The sequence below is a fragment of the Equus caballus genome, chromosome 26 (assembly GCF_041296265.1).
Source record: "Equus caballus isolate H_3958 breed thoroughbred chromosome 26, TB-T2T, whole genome shotgun sequence".
Lineage (NCBI taxonomy): Eukaryota > Metazoa > Chordata > Mammalia > Perissodactyla > Equidae > Equus > Equus caballus.
In genome coordinates, this window is record NC_091709.1 from 34,388,362 (window position 1) to 34,406,748 (window position 18,387).

Below are 18,387 nucleotides of genomic sequence, written 5' to 3' on the forward strand. Positions count from 1 at the left end.
TTCCAGCTTTATGAAAGTGTAAGTGACAAATAAAAGTTGTATATGTTTAAAGTGTACAACGTGATGTTTTGATACAGTATACATTGTGAAATGATTACCAAAATCAAACTAATTAACATATCCATCATTTCACATGGTTGCAATTTTTCGTGTGTGGTGAGAACACTTAAAATACCTCATTTAGCAAAGTTCAAGATATGAAATAGTATTAATAGTATTATTAGCTATAGTGATCGTGCTGTACACTAGATCTCCAGAACTTATTCATCCTGCACAACTGAAATCTTGTACGTTTGACCAACATCAAGATAATTTAGAATTGTGTTAGAAAACAGAAAATATAGAGAAGGAATAGTGTCTGCAGTATTGTATCAATAGGACACTTTCCTTACTTGCTCAGGCATAAAGCAAGGAGAAATGACCTCTGCTCTAGAAGAACAGAAAATAAAGGACTCACCAAGTAGCTGTTAGAATTGGGTGCATTTACTTTTTTCTTCAGTCCTCTTCCTTCTAGAAGGTCTACATTATGTTACGTTTAAAATTGAAATAGATTTTATTGTGAAAGTTTGATACGCTCTAACATCATTGCTGTAAGTTTCTTACAGTGTTATTAGAAAATAAAATAAGAAAATATTGCCTTCAACCATGACTGGACGTTTCCCTGGATCGGGAAACTGGTTGTACTCTAACATCAGATATTTTGTGAAGGAACTTAGAAGGCAGATGGTTATGCTCTAAGACTATGATAAATCTACCAAACTTTTTTCTTTAACTTTGGAGCTATAGTTAAGCAGAGGCAAAAAATAAAATTAACAAAGGAAAACAAAAGAAGAAGTCAAATAAACAGGGAAAAAGCAGGAAAGAAAAATGGTGGGGGGACAGAGAGAGAGAAAAAACAAAAGAGAAAGAGAGAAAGAAATTGAGGGAAAGAAAGAAAGAAAAAAATAGGCACAGAAAGGGAGAGAGAAAGAGAAACATTCAGATAGCCTGCAGAAGAAAAGAGAACTGGAAAAGAAACTTCACTTTTAAGCAGGAAAATGCACAGTGGTCCGTGGCTCTGCAAGTGCCTGAGAGTTAGTCAAAGCCTGTGCAGTGAAAACCTAGAGACATCCTAAGGCCGTAGATGCCCTGGATATTTATAGATGTAGATGATATAAAGGATAATATATCAAAATTCATAAAATACACTAATTTTGAAAAGTTTTAATTTTAAAGATATTGGGATGAAACAGACCGTAATTTAAGAATGCAATAGAAAAAAGACTGAAATTCCTGAGCCTTCTCTGTGTTCCATTTTCGGTATTTCCACCCCTTATCACACTAGTGCTACCCTCTTGGCTGTGGAAAGTTGGGCCAGATTGATCTTCCCTGGGGCTGTTTCAATTGACCCCCTTTTTTGTCACCTTATCTTCAAATACATGGCAGAGTGTCTTTCAGTCTCTAGCCATCTCTCTCAGTCTCTTTGTTTTATCTATTTTTGGTCTGTCTTCAATGGTTGAGAGACACACTGCGTGTTATACAGTACTTGATATATTAGCATACTATAGTACTTGGTGTATTGTTTTTCTATTGCTGCCTTAACAAATTACCATCAAGTAATTTTGGAGAATGGAGATGAATAGTGACAAGATGGATCATTCCAGGAAGGCATCCACCCAGATGGAAACGGAGCCTTTGATCCATTGTTCCAGGAGAAAATTGGTGTTATCTCATTCCTCACTCTCAAGAGAAAAGCATCTACCAGCAAAACCAGATGTGGATGCTTAGGAAGCAGATACAGGTAGCATAAACCAGAGGAAAAGCTTTCCTGGCCATGACGGCATGTGCATTAATGTAAAACAGTCATAGCATTTCTGACATAGGAGTAGTTCATTGGCTTTGGCTGTAACAACAAAATTATGGCGCCCATAAATAGAATATGTGAAAAACAATTCAAATGAAACCGCATTACACAGAAGATTATTGAGTAACACATATGCGAAAGAGGAAATCCAGTGTAGGAACAGTGCCACACCCACTGCTGAGAGTATATAAATGCCCCAGTGCAGAAGGCAAAATTAAAACTCAGAATCTTCCCACTGTAACTCAGCTGAACTCACCTCTCCTGTCAACATGTCCTACAGCTGCTACTCTGGAAACTTCTCCTCCCGCTCCCTTGGGGGCTACCTGCGCTACCCAGGCTCCTTCTGTGGCTCTTCCTACCCCAGCAACCTGGTCTACAGCACTGATCTCTGCTCTCCCAGCACCTGCCAGCTGGGCTCTTCTTTCTACAGTGGCTGTGGGGAGACCTGCTGGAAGCCCCCCAGATACCAGATGTCCTGTGTGGTGTCCAGCCCCTGCCAGAGGTCCTGCTACCGTCCAAGGATCTCCCCAGTCTGCAGTCCCTGCCGGTCAACTTATGCCAGGTCACTAGTCTCTGGGTCCAGCAGCTGCTGCTCCCTGAGCTATGGATCTAGAAGCTGCTACTCACTGGGCTGTGGATCCGGTGGCTTCAGACCCCTGGGTTATGGTGTCTGTGGCTTTCCTTCCCTGAGCTATGGATCCAGATTCTGCTATCCAACCTCCTCTGCCTCCAGGAGCTGCCAATCATCATGCTACAGGCCAGCCTGTAGATCCAATTTCTGTGGATCAACTTGTTGAGGGTTCAGATCCTTTTGAGTATCGAGGTCAAAGTCTCTACTCAGTATAGCCGTTGTTTTCATCTCACCTGTTACTACTATTCTTTTATTCTTAGATTATCAGTTTCTTGCTTTACCAACTTTTAGCAGACCCTGAATTTAATGAGTAGCCGAAAATTAAGTCCTAATATCTGTATAATTGATAGGACGTATACTATTGTATTTTCATCTCAAAGCAATTGGAAACGAAAATTTTACTCTAATAAATTTATGTAATCTGGCAGCCAAATATATTGTTCATCTTATTATTATTTGTCTATAGTAATTTTTTTTTGGAGGAAGATTAGCCTTGAGCTAACATCAACCACCAATCCTCCTCTTTGTTGCTGAGGAAGACTAATCCTGAGCTAATATCCATGCCCATCTTCCTCTACTTTATATGTGGGATGCCTTCCACAGCATGGCTTGGCAAGCAGTGCGTAAGTCCGCATCTAGGATCTGAACCAGCAGACCCCAGGCCACCAAAGCAGAACATGGGAACTTAAATGCTGCACCACCAGGCCGGCCCCTGTAGTATTTTTGTATTCAAGGATTTTGGAGGTTTAAATAAAGATCAGTATGACTCTGAAACTGGATTTGGGCACATATAATTTGATAGATTTAAGCAAATTTCTGTTGACATTGGATATGTGCCTTATTGAGAGCCGTCATTTCCTGGAGGTCCATATTTTGCATGTATCAATGTCAGTGACACCTGCCTGAGAATGGGGGACATGCATTCCTGCTGATAAAGGAAAACAATAAATTGGGACATAAACTAGAAATGCAGAACACAACAGTGTCTGAGTGTGGATTTTCAGCTAAGAGAAAAGATGAGCCTTAAGCAACTCCCAGGACAGATGCTTTGCTCTTTGCTGATTGGAGTAAGTGCCATGATCCCCACCTGCTATAGATGAGGTGTACCTGAGCCTCACCTGTAAACGTATGTAAGGAAATTCACAATGACCTTAGGTGGGGGGTAACTGGGATAAGGAAGTGTGGGACAACCTCCTGATGCTTCTCTAAGGCTCAGCCTGAATTAAGCTAAGAGCAATGCACCCGAGCAGTGTTGGACAACCATTTATATTCATTAGTTTTAGCCTGGATCCCCCTCTCCCACAAAGCAGAGCTGAAGTCAAGAACTTGGGTGCAGACAGTTTATTTGGCGTAAGACCCCAGGGAGCAGGTTTGGGAGACCAAGGAAGGTGAAAGAGTCAAAGAGGAAGATCTCATAACAGGGCATATTTTTCAGTTGATTTTACAGTGGGTAATGGGGACTCAATCCTTCACAGCGTTTTTTTCTTTCTGAGGAAGATAAGCTCTGAGCTAACATCTGCCACCAATCCTCCTCTTTTTGCTAAGGAAGATTGGCCCTGAGCTAACATCCGTGCCCATCTCCTACCGATCTTCCTCTACTTTTTATGTGGGATGCCTGCCATAGCAGTGCATAGCTCTGCACCCAGGATCCGAACTGGTGAACCCTGGGTGGCCAAAGCAGAACGTGAGAAATTAACTGCTGCACCACCGGGCCGGCCCCTTCAGGAGCCATTAAAATGACTCTCGGAATTGTCTACCGAGGATGTGATCAACAGGGAGAAGCATTTATCCATCACTCCTGTCTCCCATTGGTTGAACATTGTCCCAGATATAGTTAACTTCCTGAAACTTCACTAACAATGCAAAGGAAGCTTCATCTTGGGCTCCTTTTGTTTTCCGGTTGTGACCTCGGAGGGTAAAAGAAACATTGTATATGCTTGAGGAAGGATGTCTGTGCAAAGAGGGTTGAAGCCTGCATGAAATCGTTCACCATAGCTGTGCCTGGGATCACAAGTGAGAGATTGAGGATATAAGAGAGGTCACAAAGGACATCAGATACATCGCTTTCATTTAATGCTCAAACATCCCTATGAGAAAGACAAACATATCCTATAGACCTTTCCAGACACCAGGGAATGAAAACTCAAAAAGGATTAGAAGCTTGCCAAAGTCTATAAACCAAAGATCTGGTAGACTCTGATCCCTTCAATAAATCTTTTGTTGTTCTTTCCTGATTTTTTTTTTTTTAAATATGCAACTCCTTGTTTAACCAAAGAGCCCTGAGTACTTTGGTATTACAGAAATTGCTTTATCTGAATATTCTTTAGCTCCTTTTGGATCTAGTTTCATTAGCCTCATGAGTAGTATCTATAATAAAGAGGAAAAATGAAAATAGATTTAGAGTTCAAGAGAAGAACATTAAGGAAGGGTGAGCTAATTTCTTTTGAAAACATTTGCCTTGACTATAATAGACTAAGAGAGAAATATTTGATTACCTCTTTGGAAGATATTCCTAGAAATCCTGCGTGTTATGACAAATCTTATATTATTCACTTTAATTATCACTATCAGTGTACGTCGTGATGTTTCCTTCCTCAAAACCTAGCATTATAAGCAAAAGTACTTTAAAAAAAACCCCACAAAACAAAAAAATTCTCACATCCGCACATACACAAATTCAATACCAGCAACCAAAAATTTGAGCATGATCTGCTTCTTGTTAAAAATCTAAAAATTAACAGGAAGGTAAAAATGATTCTTAGTAATTTGACAGATTTCTGTCTTTCTTTTCTTTTCTTTTTTTTTTTTTTTTGCTGAGGAAGCTTCTCCCTGAGCTAACATCTGTTATCAATTCTCCTCTTTTTACTTGAGAAAGATTTGCCCTGAGCTACATCTGTGCCAGTCTTCCTCTATTTTGCATGTGGGGTGCTGCCACAGCATGGCCACTGAGGAGTGGTATAGGTCCACTCCCAGGAACCGAACTCAGGCCACTAAAGCAGAGCATGCCAAACTCAACCACCAGGCCAAGGGGATAGCCCCGACAGATTTATCTTCCCTCCAAATTCTCTAACATAAACACAGTGTCATTCCTAGAAGCTTTTCTCTGAAAACAAAAAAAGTAAAATTGCCAAACTCTTGTGACATCTCGCTAGTACTGGAAACTGCATTCCCATTTTGGTGAGTCAGATTGAAGGAAAGTGGAGGTAATCAGGATAAAATCATGGGAAAATCCTTGAGTGTAGAAAAGTAGTATAGGATGCAGAAGTAACACAGAATGTGGGAGAAAGATGGAGAATCCAGCTTGCGAGAATGTATAACCCAAGCAAGAAAAGAGGAAAATTCCCTGTCTGTGGTTTGTAATGTAAAATAGGATACTAATGACCTAAAAATCAACACAAAGTCACAAAGATAATAACAATGCAACAGAGGTGGAAGGGGCGATTGATGAGGTAAGGAAAAATATTGATTGCCAAAATAACTTACTCTGGGTATATACAAAAATGTTGTTAAGGTTTTAAAACTACAGCTTCCACTTTTATTAACAGAATATTATAGCTTATTTGGATACAATTATGAGTTATGTGCTTACAACAATTACAGCTGTATTTCTTCGTAGTAACCTTATCTTGTTGTTTTTACCATGATGTTCTTCTTCACCAAAATTTATATTTTATATTATTACTGAGACAACGAATAATTTTATCTTCAGTGTTGAGCTTTTTAAATGACTCTACATTAGCATTGTCAAATAGAGCATTAGGAACTGTAAAAAGCCTTACTTAGATTCTTGGACTGGATGAAGAAACCGAAACGTTATGGAAATTAATTCATTTTCTATTTGAAGCATTTGACAATACTGGCATAAAACTGGATTCATCTAATTCTTAGTGAAGTTTTTCTTCTGCTAGTGGAGAAGCACATCACCAGCTATTGCTGCTGCTTTTTTTTCTTTTTTTTACATGCACAAGAAACATGAGTGAAAATGATTTAGAATAGTGGTTTGACCTAAATGAAAATGTGTGCATCAGAGTAATGTATTAACACATCTTTTGCAACTTCTGATGATAAACAATCATCTTTGGAAGCAATCGTCTTAAAATTTCTACTATCTTTTGAAGTAGATACTCATGCTTCTTCAGCAAAGTGGTCTCTTTTACTTTTCTTGTGGTTAGCAATATCCCTGATCCCCATGGTAAATAGTAAATGTCATCAAATTGTTGGGCAAGTTATATATTCACCATCAGCTTGCTTTAGTAACAGAAATTCAGTATTCACTTTTATTATTATTATTATTGTTAAACATGAGCTTTTAGCTTTCATTCATTGTTCGTAAGAAGATTTTTTTGGCAAAGTTTAAAGCAGAAAGATATTCACAAACAATAAAAGAAACAATTGTAGCTTTAAACAATACAACATGTGGCCAAGTCACTGTAGCAAGAACATTTAGGTTATTCTTTGTATCCTGTGTGTTGCAGCCTCAATTTCAAGCACGTTTCCTGTACACCTAATCAGTAATTCTCAAATTTCCCCACCAACTCCACCTGCTGGTAGCTTGGTGTATATTATTGCATCTTGCAGGCTAGGAGAACTGGTTAGGTGAGAACAACAAATGAACCTCCACCTAGATTTGAACCTATGAGCTGTCCAACCACTTGTATCTGCCTATAATTTGTTTTTTAGTGATCCCTCTGCATACACTCTTTGAAAGAAAAGCGATAGTTGTATTTTGTTCAAAAAGGATGAGCAAGGGAAGGATAGAAAATGGCTTGTCTTCTTTCAGATTTCACATTGGTTAAATAAAGACCCTGTACACTTTACGTGCATCTTATACTGCAAAAAATGAAACCGTGGCAAAAGCAAAATGGTGGTCTCCCAAACCAGTCATCACATGTTAATTTGATTATTATTGATTATAAATAAAAGATGAAAAATCTGAGACAATTGCCAAATGGGACTGGATGCTGAGACAACCAGAATAAACTAAGACATATGGTTACCCTGTAGGTAAGAATCTAAGTCATATGTACCTTTAGGAATATTTTCCTTGACTTAACGGATAAAAACTTTGGGACATAGTTGCTGATGCAAGAGTTATCAGCTGCCTGGATATTTAGCTGAATCCTATAACAAGAGAGTATTTCCACTGGTTTTGAGTTTTGTTTTTTTGTTGTTTTTTTTAAACAAGTGCCATCAACCGAACATCTATAAAACAAGAGCAAATTTGGACTTGGTCAAACTTATAGAACTTGTTATATGGAATATGTTGGGCCTACTTGCTAATACATGTTGAAACGTTAGATATTTCATTTAGAGACTTGATTTCTTATCTGGCAGTAAAGCTGGTGGAAGTGGTGCCCTCACCAAGTCTACCTAATGTCTAACTTCCTACTGGATATCCTCACTCCAACTTCTCAAATATTTTAGGATATATTTTATGAGCAATCTTGCTTCCAAAATTATGTGATGAAGCCGATTTAATATCCCTTACAATTTGTAATTATTTTGTATAAAATTATTGGAATTTCTAACTCCCTACAGAACAAAAGGCCACAGTTAGTAGTTTGTTTGTAGTCTTTCTTTTTTTTTTTTTTTTGAGGAAGATTGGCCCTGAGATAACATCTGTTGCCAATCTTTCTCTTTTTTTTTTTCCTCCCCAAAGCTGGAGTTCACAGTTGTATATCCCAGTTGTAAGTCACTCTATTCCTCTATGTGGGACACCACCACAGCATGGCTTGATGAGCAGTGTGTGGGTCTGTGCCCAGGATCCGAACCGGCAAACCTCAGGCTGCCAAAGTGGAGCCCACAAACTTAACTGCTACACTACCAGGCCAGCCCTTGTTTGTAGTCTTAAAATGTGCTTCTTCTAGGTTTTATCATACAAAGGTACTAGTGAATGAACTAAACATAAAAGATGAAATAATTTCTTCTGAACCAAAAATGACATTGGACAATTTTACTTTTTAAAGTAAAGTTTTTTTAATGATAAATACAAGATACAGAAATAGCCAGTCAGATATTTAGAAGTATTTTTGAAGACACAGAGTGAACAAATAATCTTAAGCAAATACATAGATGTCATACAACTTATTTCTATATAAACTTACAACATTTTTCCACACTGTGAAATTAGAAACAAATGTACTAGGGGAAATAACTAGAAGATACAGGAAGAAAGAAATATACTTCAATATTGCATGTCTGTCTTACTACAAGGAAGCAGTTTTGGCATCTTTCTTCAATGAATACATTTTCTAGTTACTGGAATTCAAATTATTCCTAATCCATAGCAGATAACAGTAGAACTCAAATTTGTAAGCTAATGGTAGGACAAGAGATCAATAGGCAGCATGGATCTTGATATAGTAGGTATTATGTTAAATTTCTAGATAGATTAGGTAGTGTGATTAGTAGAAGCCAAATCCACAGGCTGGTTGGAAAGCAGACTGGCAGCTTCTAGAAGAGAAGTAGGTTGGACGGTAAAAGCTGGGTCTATAACTTAGGGATGAGAAAGCACTGGGACCACAACCCACTGAATGGAAACCACTGGAGCCAAAGCCCAGAGACCCAGAGTAAGTCTGGCAGGGACTGCAGAATGTGGAGGTCCTTGGGCGGCAGCAGGACCTCTGGCAGGGGCTGGACACCACAAAAGACGTCTGGTATCTGGTGGGCTCGCAGCAGGTCTCCTGACAGCCACTGTAGAGAGAGGAGCCCAGCTGGCAGGTGCTGGGAGAGCAGAGATCAGTGCTGTAGACCAGGTTGCTGGGGTAGGAAGAGCCACAAGAGATGCCTGGGTGCTGCAGGTAGCCCCCAAGAGAGCAGGAGGAGAAGTTTCCAGAGCAGCAGTTGTAGGACATGGTGACAGGAGATGTGACTTACAATGAGAAGATTCTGAGTTTGAATGGTGCCTCTTGGCCTAGGGCATTTATATACCCTTATCATTGGGTGTGTCATCCACATGGCACATAAAAACAGGTTACCTTCTGCTTTCAATTGAATTGAAGAGATCATCAGAGTCATACATATGTAGTTTTTGTGGTTTTACAACTGAAAAGTGCAGTAAAGTTTGTGCATTGGAATTCAGGTAATAGCGTTGAATCTTCAAAGCTATTAGTCATCTTACTCTACCAAAGGTCACCCAGCAGATCACTCAGAGAAGCGCTTTAGAGCTAGGCAGTGTCTGGGCTGAGGGAAGCTGGTTTAATTAAAAATAATTGATACCCGTTTCACAATCTGTCTCAAAACTGTTGCCATCTGGATAGCAAAGTTGCTAACTAAATGATCTATTCGTAGTCATTTCTTTTAAACAAAAATGTACATTGATTTGCCACGAAGTTGCAAGTTTACTTAACGAATAGTGTCATAAGGAAGCAGCAATGGTAATATGCAAGATGTATGAGGATTTTTTTAATGGGCTCTCAACTTGAATGGCTTTAGTGAAAAATTAACTGAGAGATTCCCTTATTTCTCATGCTCCTGCTTAAAACTATGTGCAGACTAATAAGAGTCAATCTTAGCTTTTCTTTCCTTTGTGTGTGTGTGTTTACTGTGGTATGAGTTAAATATTATAAATTGCTTTATGCTATTTTGGAATATTAGAGATTATGTCTCTAAGATGCTGAAAAGAACATTAAAAATAAAGAATGAAACACGTGGCAAAAATGCCTGATATATTTCTACCTCTAATCAGAGGCGGTGTTCACCATTAAAAGATTTCCCCAAATCTGGAAAATATTCTTTTTCTAAAGAAAGTTTATAAGGTAATTGTCTTGAAGTATTGGACCAAAGAAGCCATCTTAAGGAGATTCTCCCTTTGCCTCAGAAAGCAACATACATCACTTTGACTTAAATTGTTTTCAGGTGTTTCTGACAAGTATTACCAAATTTCTAAAATAATGGTGATATTTTTTTCTTGTTCTATGGCTTGTATTCCACCTCTGTGTGGTAGGGTAATGAAGATTGATACCTTGAGGAAGAGGAGAGATTGAGAAGGTTTATCTTGCTGTGGCTTCTGTGCTGTTGATTTTTTCATTTCATAGAAAAGCGTTTCCCTTCCACTTCTGAACAAAAGTGTTTGGGTTCAAAAATCTCTATTTTGGGGGCTGGCCCTGTGGCCGAGTGGTTAAGTTCGCGTGCTCCGCTGCAGGCTGCCCTGTGTTTGGTTGGTTCGAATCCTGGGTGCAGACATGGCACTGCTCATTGAGCCACGCTGAGGCAGCGTCCCACATGCCACAGCTAGAAGGACCCACAACGAAGAATACACAGCTATGTACTGGGGGACTTTGGGGAGAAAAAGGACAAATAAAAGCTTTAAAAAAAATCTCCATTTTGTTGAGAATAGAATATTCAAAATTACTTAATATCTGACCTCATAGAATATTCCGGAGAACTACGTCATATGAGTGGATGAAATTGAAGCAAGAAAGCAAATTTAATTGAGGTGAGTTGAATATTTACATGAATGTTTTGATGTTCAATATTTTAGTAACAAATAAAATGGGAGGATTTGGAATCTACTAGAATGTGTTTTGCTATTCATAATTACGAAGCCTAACACATAAGAATTGTTTATTTTAGAAACAGAGGACAAACTATGTTACCTAATAAATGAAACATCATTGAAGACCAATCTGTCTACTCAAAACGTTCAGGCTCAAGAAAAGAGTTTAGCAATTGTCTTCAGTCCTCTATCAGATTGGAATGCCATTTATTACATCCTGATTAGATACTCCCAGGGCCCTAAGATGAAAATCTCGTTACCTACCAGAGTACCTCATTTTAGATTTTTAGCTGAATCTTCCCTTAAAACTTCCACCTAGCAAACTCAGTTCTTTACAGTATGAGTCTCAGCTCACTTCCATTGGACAACGTATCAGTTCTTGAAGATGGATGTCTTACGTGGTTTGCCCATTCCCACAGGTTATTTTAAGCCATTTCTTGTACCCAGGCTTTACTCTACTTACAGTTAGCAATGACGAATTTCCTGGGAGACTCCAGAAACATGCTTATGACACTAGTCCTCTAGGCAGAATATATATGTCACTTGATGCATGTGGCACATTAGAGGTTCTAAAGGCATTCATGCTCTATTTCGCATTATCGTCCATTTTGATATCCTCCCATTTCAGTTTATAAAGGTCATTTGTAACTGTGAATTCTTCAAATACTTGATCTTTCTGTAGAGTCTACACGGGGAGCACACAATCAGAATTTCTTGATTTTCTCTATCTTCTCTAGTAAAAATCCTACACTATGACAGGAAACTAAGGGAATAAGGATGAACTTTTTCATTTATAGTGCTTATTGTTTTGTTCTCAATAACATCAACACCATAAAAAAATTACTTAAATTTTATAGGGTTGAAGAATTATTGATAATCAAATTTATTGATGACATATCAAGAAGCAAGTGAACTTCAGGGCAAAAATTCATTGATTAAATATTTTTACAATGTAATCTTTAAAACACTCCTGCAAATATTAGACCTTTCATTCTTAAATCAAAAACTCATGCACACAAGAATGGCTTGGCTACTTTTCTGTTCTAAGAAAACTAAAATCTAAATGTATTAGACACTCATTTAGCATTTCCACCAATTAAGGATTGTTGGTGAGTTATTTCTTCTGTAAGGTCCATAAGATTTGGGAGAGAGAACAGATATTGAAGATTTTTTTTTCTGTTCTCAATTAGGTTCCTAAACTTGGAGCAAAATAAATGTCCCCTCCAGACTACAAAGTATTTTTTAGAGCTTTTAAACACAACAAAATTCTCACTTTGTTACCCATTCAATACAATAACTGAAGGTTAGGATGAATAAAACACCAATCTTATAGGTACAATTATGGCACAATTGCATTCATCTACCCAAGCTAGATGAATAAGAAGTGACATTTTTGCTTCATGAACAATTGCTTTGAAAAACTAATGAAATTCTTTCGTTTAAAAGTCTGCATTCATAAAAAAGGTCTTTGAAGGTTAATGTATTCCATTTTAACTGGAGCCCAATTAAGCATTCTTATTAAAATAGGCCCGTGTTACTACACTCATTGCTAGGGTATATAAGCGTTCAGTATAGAAGGCAACATTCACACTCACAAACTCTCTCTGCAACTCAGCTGAGCTCAGAACTCCTGACAACATGTCTTACAACTGCAGCTCTGGAAACTTCTCGGCTCGCTCTCTTGGAGGTTACCTGAGGTATCCAGTTTCTACCTTTGATTCTTTCTCCCCCAGCAATGTAGTCTACTCTCCTAGCGCTTGCCAGCTGGGCTCTTCTCTCTACGATGGCTGTCAGGGGAGCCTCTGTGAACCCACCAGCTGCCAGCCATCCTGTGCTGTGGCCAGATCCCACCGGACATCCTGCTTCCGCCCAAAGAATTTCATCTTCTACAGTCCCTGCCAAACAAATTACACTGGATCTCTAGGATGTGGAAACATTGGCCTTGGATCTTTTGGTTACGGAAGCACTGGCTTCCAGTCTCTGGGCTGTGGGTCCAGCTTCCTCCGCCCAACTTGCTTTTCTTCTAGGAGCTGCCAGTCAACTTGTTACCGACCAGCCTTTGGCTCTCGCTTTTTTGGATCAACTTTCTGAATATCCCTCATTATCTTATGGTTATGTCTGCACTTCACAAAGCTCTAACACTCAGCCTGTGCAGTATCTTTGATTACTGATCATCTGCATCACCAGGACTTGTCATCACAATCCTCTTGGAAACACGCCGTTTGCTGTGGACAAAGTAACCCTGGCCTGAGATTTTTTCTAAATCTGACATATGAGATATGTCTTGAACTTTCGTTCTTATGCCAATGTTCAGAATCACTTCTGTTACTACCTAAGTCTTCTCTTATTATTCTCCTAAGATTCTTTCACATAAATGTATTTCACATAGATATGGCATTTAAAATAAACTTATTTCTCTAGCATGAATGCTGTCAGACCATTTTCTTTTATTCGTATGACACATTTAGTGAATGTATCCAGTACCTTCAACTGTCTTCATTAGATAAATATTTTTTGTTTTCTTTGTTTCATATGCTTCATTAATATTTTGCTGGATAGAAAGCAGGAAGTTTGGAGCAGAATTGAAATATATAGCATATCTCATGTCTTGAGAGATTTATATCCTTTCAGAGGTGCATTTGTTCATCTAATTGTTTCAGAAAATTTTGCTTTTAGTTAGGTATTCATTGAAAAAATATTTATTGAGTTCTGATTAGATACCAGGCCTTGTGTTGAGCAAAGGCACAAATTCCTTTCCATTAAGGAGTTTGCACACGTAAAATTCTAACTTACCGTCATGTAACAAGTGCAATAATGGGCATAAAAATCATAAGATTCCATGAAAGCACAAAGAAGGACTTCAAAAGGAGTCTGAGGAAATCACATAAAACTCATTACTGAAAACACAAAGAGCAAGTTACCACTTCATTTAAACAATAAATCTTACTAATCTGTGTTAATTTTAGTCCTTTCAGAAAGAGCTACCATATGGGAATTGACATGAAAGAGATTTGTTAGGGAAAAGATCTGCCAGAGAAAATGGAGAAGTAGCTGGAGAATTTTGGGAGAGACACACTATGATGCTGGTCTGAACTCAGTGAAGGACAGAGGGAAGGAAAGAAGGAATGGGAAATACGAGAGCTACATTTTCATAGCTTCCACGTCCATGATATTTTTTCCGATTTTAATTCAGCCACCATAGTGATAAACAATGATGAAATGATCAACGAAAACATGCAATTTTCCCTGAGTTAAGTTCAGTGTACATTATTTTACTTACTTTGATCAAAAGCTCAATTACTGTATCAGATCCTATATGAGACTCCTTGAGAGAATGCCTAACCCTACAACGGAAGGTGAGAGGGAATTGAGAGTTATTAGATGGTCAATTTTATGCATAATTGATGCATTAAGCAGGCTGGATGCAGTCAGGCATAATTAGGAAATTGTTTCATCTTTCTCTTACTACTGAACTTCACACTTTATCTGAGGGCTCTGACATCCCCAAATCCCTGAGTAATACCGTGAGCAGATCTATGATCACATTAAGATATTAAGAAACATTGTCATGTCACATTAGTAGTTAAGTCCAATCCAGTATAAATTAAAAACCAATGTTACAGCCCCAGTAAAGCTTCTCTCTTTTCTCTCAGTTCAGGCCTGTCACGTGATTCCACAGGTCACCAGTGGCCTGATCATTTTATTTAACCTCCTTGTTCTGCCTTGTCTTCCATCAATGTGCTGCTCCTGGCTTCTCCTGTTCAAGCCAAAGAGAAAGGATGGGAGGAAAGGAAATGACAACTGAGGCCATCTGTCTCATCATGCTGCAGACCACCTGGTCAACATGACTTAGCTATTTGTTTCAGGAAATTTTTCCTGGGCAAAGGTAAGATTAAACCAATAAACCATTTCACTATATGCTTCCAGAAACCCCTATAAATTAATTTATTGTAGACAACAGTCTGCAGACCTGGAAAAACAGCTCATTAATTAAGCAACAGTTTACTTACCAAGAGACTCTTGTGGGTACCCTCTCTATGCTATGCTCACAAATTCTAAATTATCATCTAATAAATTTGTCCAGTCCCAATCAGTTCTCTACCTTGAAGCCATTCTAGTCTGGACTGGACTTCTAGCACCTCTCTGTGGAGACATGGCTAAAACTCTAATCCAGTGGCGTTCCCCCTTCCTAGAGAAAGTTCGGAAACACTTCATTTTGCTTAATTAACAGATGGTCTGGTGATATTCTGAGGTGTTCAAAAGGGACATAAAAGTCTTTTCACTTAGCTAGGGCTACCTGTAGTTCTGTCTTTGGTGCTGAACATCCTCAGTTACCACTGATGTCTGAATACTGGCTCTTTCCCTAGTGACACTGGTGTGTTTTCCAGAAACTATGTTCTTACCTCTCCACCACACTCTCTGGAACCCTCCACCTGGAACCATTTACCTGGTAGCACATCCTTCTACAACTTTCCCTTAGCTCCTCACTCTCAGTTCCTGCCCACCACCAGGGCTATACCCAATCTAGCTCTCTTTGACTAGCATCCATTTGCCCTGGAGGTGGTTGTCTTGGCCCAGGGGAAACACACACACTTGCTGTTCTATCCGTGGAAACAGAGTTTGGTCCTAGAGCAGGCATCTTTTCATCCAGCCAATGCTAATGACTCACTCCAACTTTTTAAGAGAGAAAGACAGAATATTAATCTCAGTAACTCCCAAACTCCGAGAAGTAAACACTCATAATTTTCTGCCTTGTCCCCTTGGTGGCACTAAGGCACAAAATTCCACAGATATTCCATTCCTTTTATTAAGATGGCACATTTAGTGAATGCACTAAATACAACTTTTGACTGTCTTCATTAGGTAAACATTTTTTTGTTTTGTTTTCCCTGTTTCATATATTTCATTAATATTTTTTGGACATAAAATATAAAGTTTACATAAGAGTTGAAACATATGACATAGCTCATACCTTGAGAGATTTATATCCCTCCTAGATGTATTTATTCATTTAAGTGCTTCAAAAATTTTTGTTTTCAATTAGGCATTCATGGAACAAATATTTGTTGAGTTCCCATGAAGAGGATGAGATTGCTGTCTCTGCTTCTGGCAAGCCACCACACTGTCCGTGCATGGTCCTCATGAGCTTTTCTCTCTCTGCAAGAAGGGAGAAGCACTGTGTGTGTGTGTGTGTGTGTGTGTGTGTGTGCGTGCACGCGCATGTGTGATATCACCCAGCAGAATGAGACATTTCTGAGTAAGCCTCTCCCTCTTACAAATGTCTAAACTTTTCTTGATGGGTTTAAAGTTCACAAAAACTGTAAAACTCTGTGGCCATGTCTTCTCTTGAGGATGTGGTGATGAGAGACAGACAGACAGACAGAGAAAGAGAAAGAGAGACAGAGAGAGAGATTTAAGGAATTGGCTCATGTGTTTGTGGGGGCTGTCAAGTACAGAAGTCCAAAGCTCATAAGGCAGCCTGTAGGCCGGAAACTCAAGCAGGATTTCTATTTACAGACTTGAGGCAGAATTTCTTCTCTGAGACACCCTTGTTTTTGCCCTTAAGGTCTTAACAGATTGGATGAGGCCCACTGGCATTATCAAGAACAGTCTCCTTTACTTAAAGTCAGCTGATTGCAAAGGTTAATCACATCTATGAAATGACTTCACAACAACAGCAAGACGAGTATTTGACCAAATGACTGGGTACCATAGCCTAGCCAAGCTGACATAATATTAAGCATCACAGGCTCCATTTCCTAGAGAATCTGGGCAGACAGTCTCTATTTCATAAGAAATATAGTTTAAATTACTGCAAAAGACTTAAAGCAAGAGTAAATTAAATTTTTGCTTGTAAGTAATCTTCCACTCAGTTTATAAATTTATTTGCATACTTCTTTAGATAATTTTTTCAGATTTCTATGTGCAGTTTGTAAGAGCAATTTCTAGCACAGTTTCATGATTGTTCACTGGAATAACTAAACCTCTTAATAAGATGTCTAAGTGTATTCACAAAAATAATTTATTTTTCTGCTAATGAGCCCTCCATGCTCTCCAGTGAGGCTCTTTTAAGAACACAACTCTGGCCACCTGTGTACAAGAGACATATTAGCGTAGAGGGCAACGTCGAGAGAATTTATTTCCAAAATCATTTTAAATCTATGTGTCCATCTTAGGCTCTTTCTGGCCGTCGCATTTCTCGTATTTGCTTCATTCAATGGCTTTGTGATGCCCCCTCCCCTTTTTGTGTCATGCCCTTCTTTTATCCTTCTCTGCCTTTCTGCTTTGTTTCCTGCACTTTAATCAAGCATTCACTCTCTTCATAGTTTCCACAGATCTTGACATTATTAACATTTGGTTTGGATACTTCTTTGTTAGGATAGGTCTATCTTGTGCATTGTAAGATGTTTAGCAGCATCCCTCACCTCTTCCCACTAGATATCAGTAGCATTATCACCCCCCTACTTGTGACAATCAAGTATGTCTCCAGACATTGCGAAATGTGCTCTGAAGGCAAAATCACCCCCTGTTTAGAACCACTGATTATGATGGATATCCTGGGGATGAGCTTTTTTGGGATAGTTCTTAACCATGAACACTGGACCTGTCCCCTATTTGGGATGGGGATAGGACAGTAAAAATGCAATATTATATTACTCCATGCATAAATGAGGCATTGTGAATGATGACTGCCCAATAAATATACTTATACTTTATAAATTTAAAATAATGTTGAATTACCTACTTGGCAACTATTATTCCACTGTTGTACATGAATATAGTAGTTGTGATTGTGTTTACAATTATAATGACCTGTTCAAATGAAATTAGAAATAATAATAACATTTTTTGGGACAAGCTTCCCAGTTCTAGAATGTCTAAGTTATCTGCTGGGATCACACCTACTCATTGATCATCCTAGACCGAGAAGTAATAGTAAGACTTAGATTATCTTCTCATTATATTTCAAATAATCATTTCTGCGTGAGACCAATTGCTGGTTTATAGACTCTGCTTTAATATCTCGTGGGCATTCTGAAAGCTTTCTTCAATTTGTCTGACTCATTCTGGATACTCCACAAAAAAGACTTCAACTCTTTTCGTATCAACCAGCAGTGTCGGAGCTGGCCATAAACTACATTTCTTGATTTTGAAGCTTTGCAATTGCTATCACAGGCTTATGCTAGGTCTTAGAGGATGCTAGTTTAAGCAATAACATAGTGGAATTCATGGGAAGCTATCAATAACATTGTAAACTATAACTTTGGTTAGATTGATATAATAGCATGAGAAAAACAATAGACTGGGGGAATTTTCCCAGAAAAGGTAAAGCTCAGGTTAGGACCTAGAAGACAATACATTTGGACAGGCACAGTAAAGTCACAGGAGAGGAAATAGAACAGGTAAAACACGCAA

The 18,387-nt window shown here is 38.6% G+C and overlaps 2 protein-coding genes and 1 pseudogene across 2 annotated transcripts; 2 read left to right on the forward strand and 1 right to left on the reverse strand.

Annotated features, from left to right (window-relative positions):
- The first annotated feature begins 2,069 nt into the window (after nucleotides 1–2,069).
- On the forward strand, nucleotides 2,070–2,592 carry LOC100065039 (keratin-associated protein 23-1-like; annotated as a pseudogene).
- A 5,833-nt stretch (nucleotides 2,593–8,425) lies between these two features.
- Nucleotides 8,426–9,362, reverse strand: LOC100053358 (keratin-associated protein 13-1-like). The gene has a single exon (XM_005606123.4). It carries the CDS (start codon nucleotides 9,326–9,328, stop codon nucleotides 8,879–8,881), a length of 450 nt encoding a protein of 149 aa, XP_005606180.1. The 5' UTR covers nucleotides 9,329–9,362; the 3' UTR covers nucleotides 8,426–8,878.
- A 3,180-nt stretch (nucleotides 9,363–12,542) lies between these two features.
- Nucleotides 12,543–13,398, forward strand: KRTAP15-1 (keratin associated protein 15-1). The gene has a single exon (XM_005606229.4). The coding sequence runs from the start codon at nucleotides 12,610–12,612 to the stop codon at nucleotides 13,060–13,062; it is 453 nt and encodes a 150-aa protein (XP_005606286.1). The 5' UTR covers nucleotides 12,543–12,609; the 3' UTR covers nucleotides 13,063–13,398.
- Nucleotides 13,399–18,387: the final 4,989 nt, after the last annotated feature.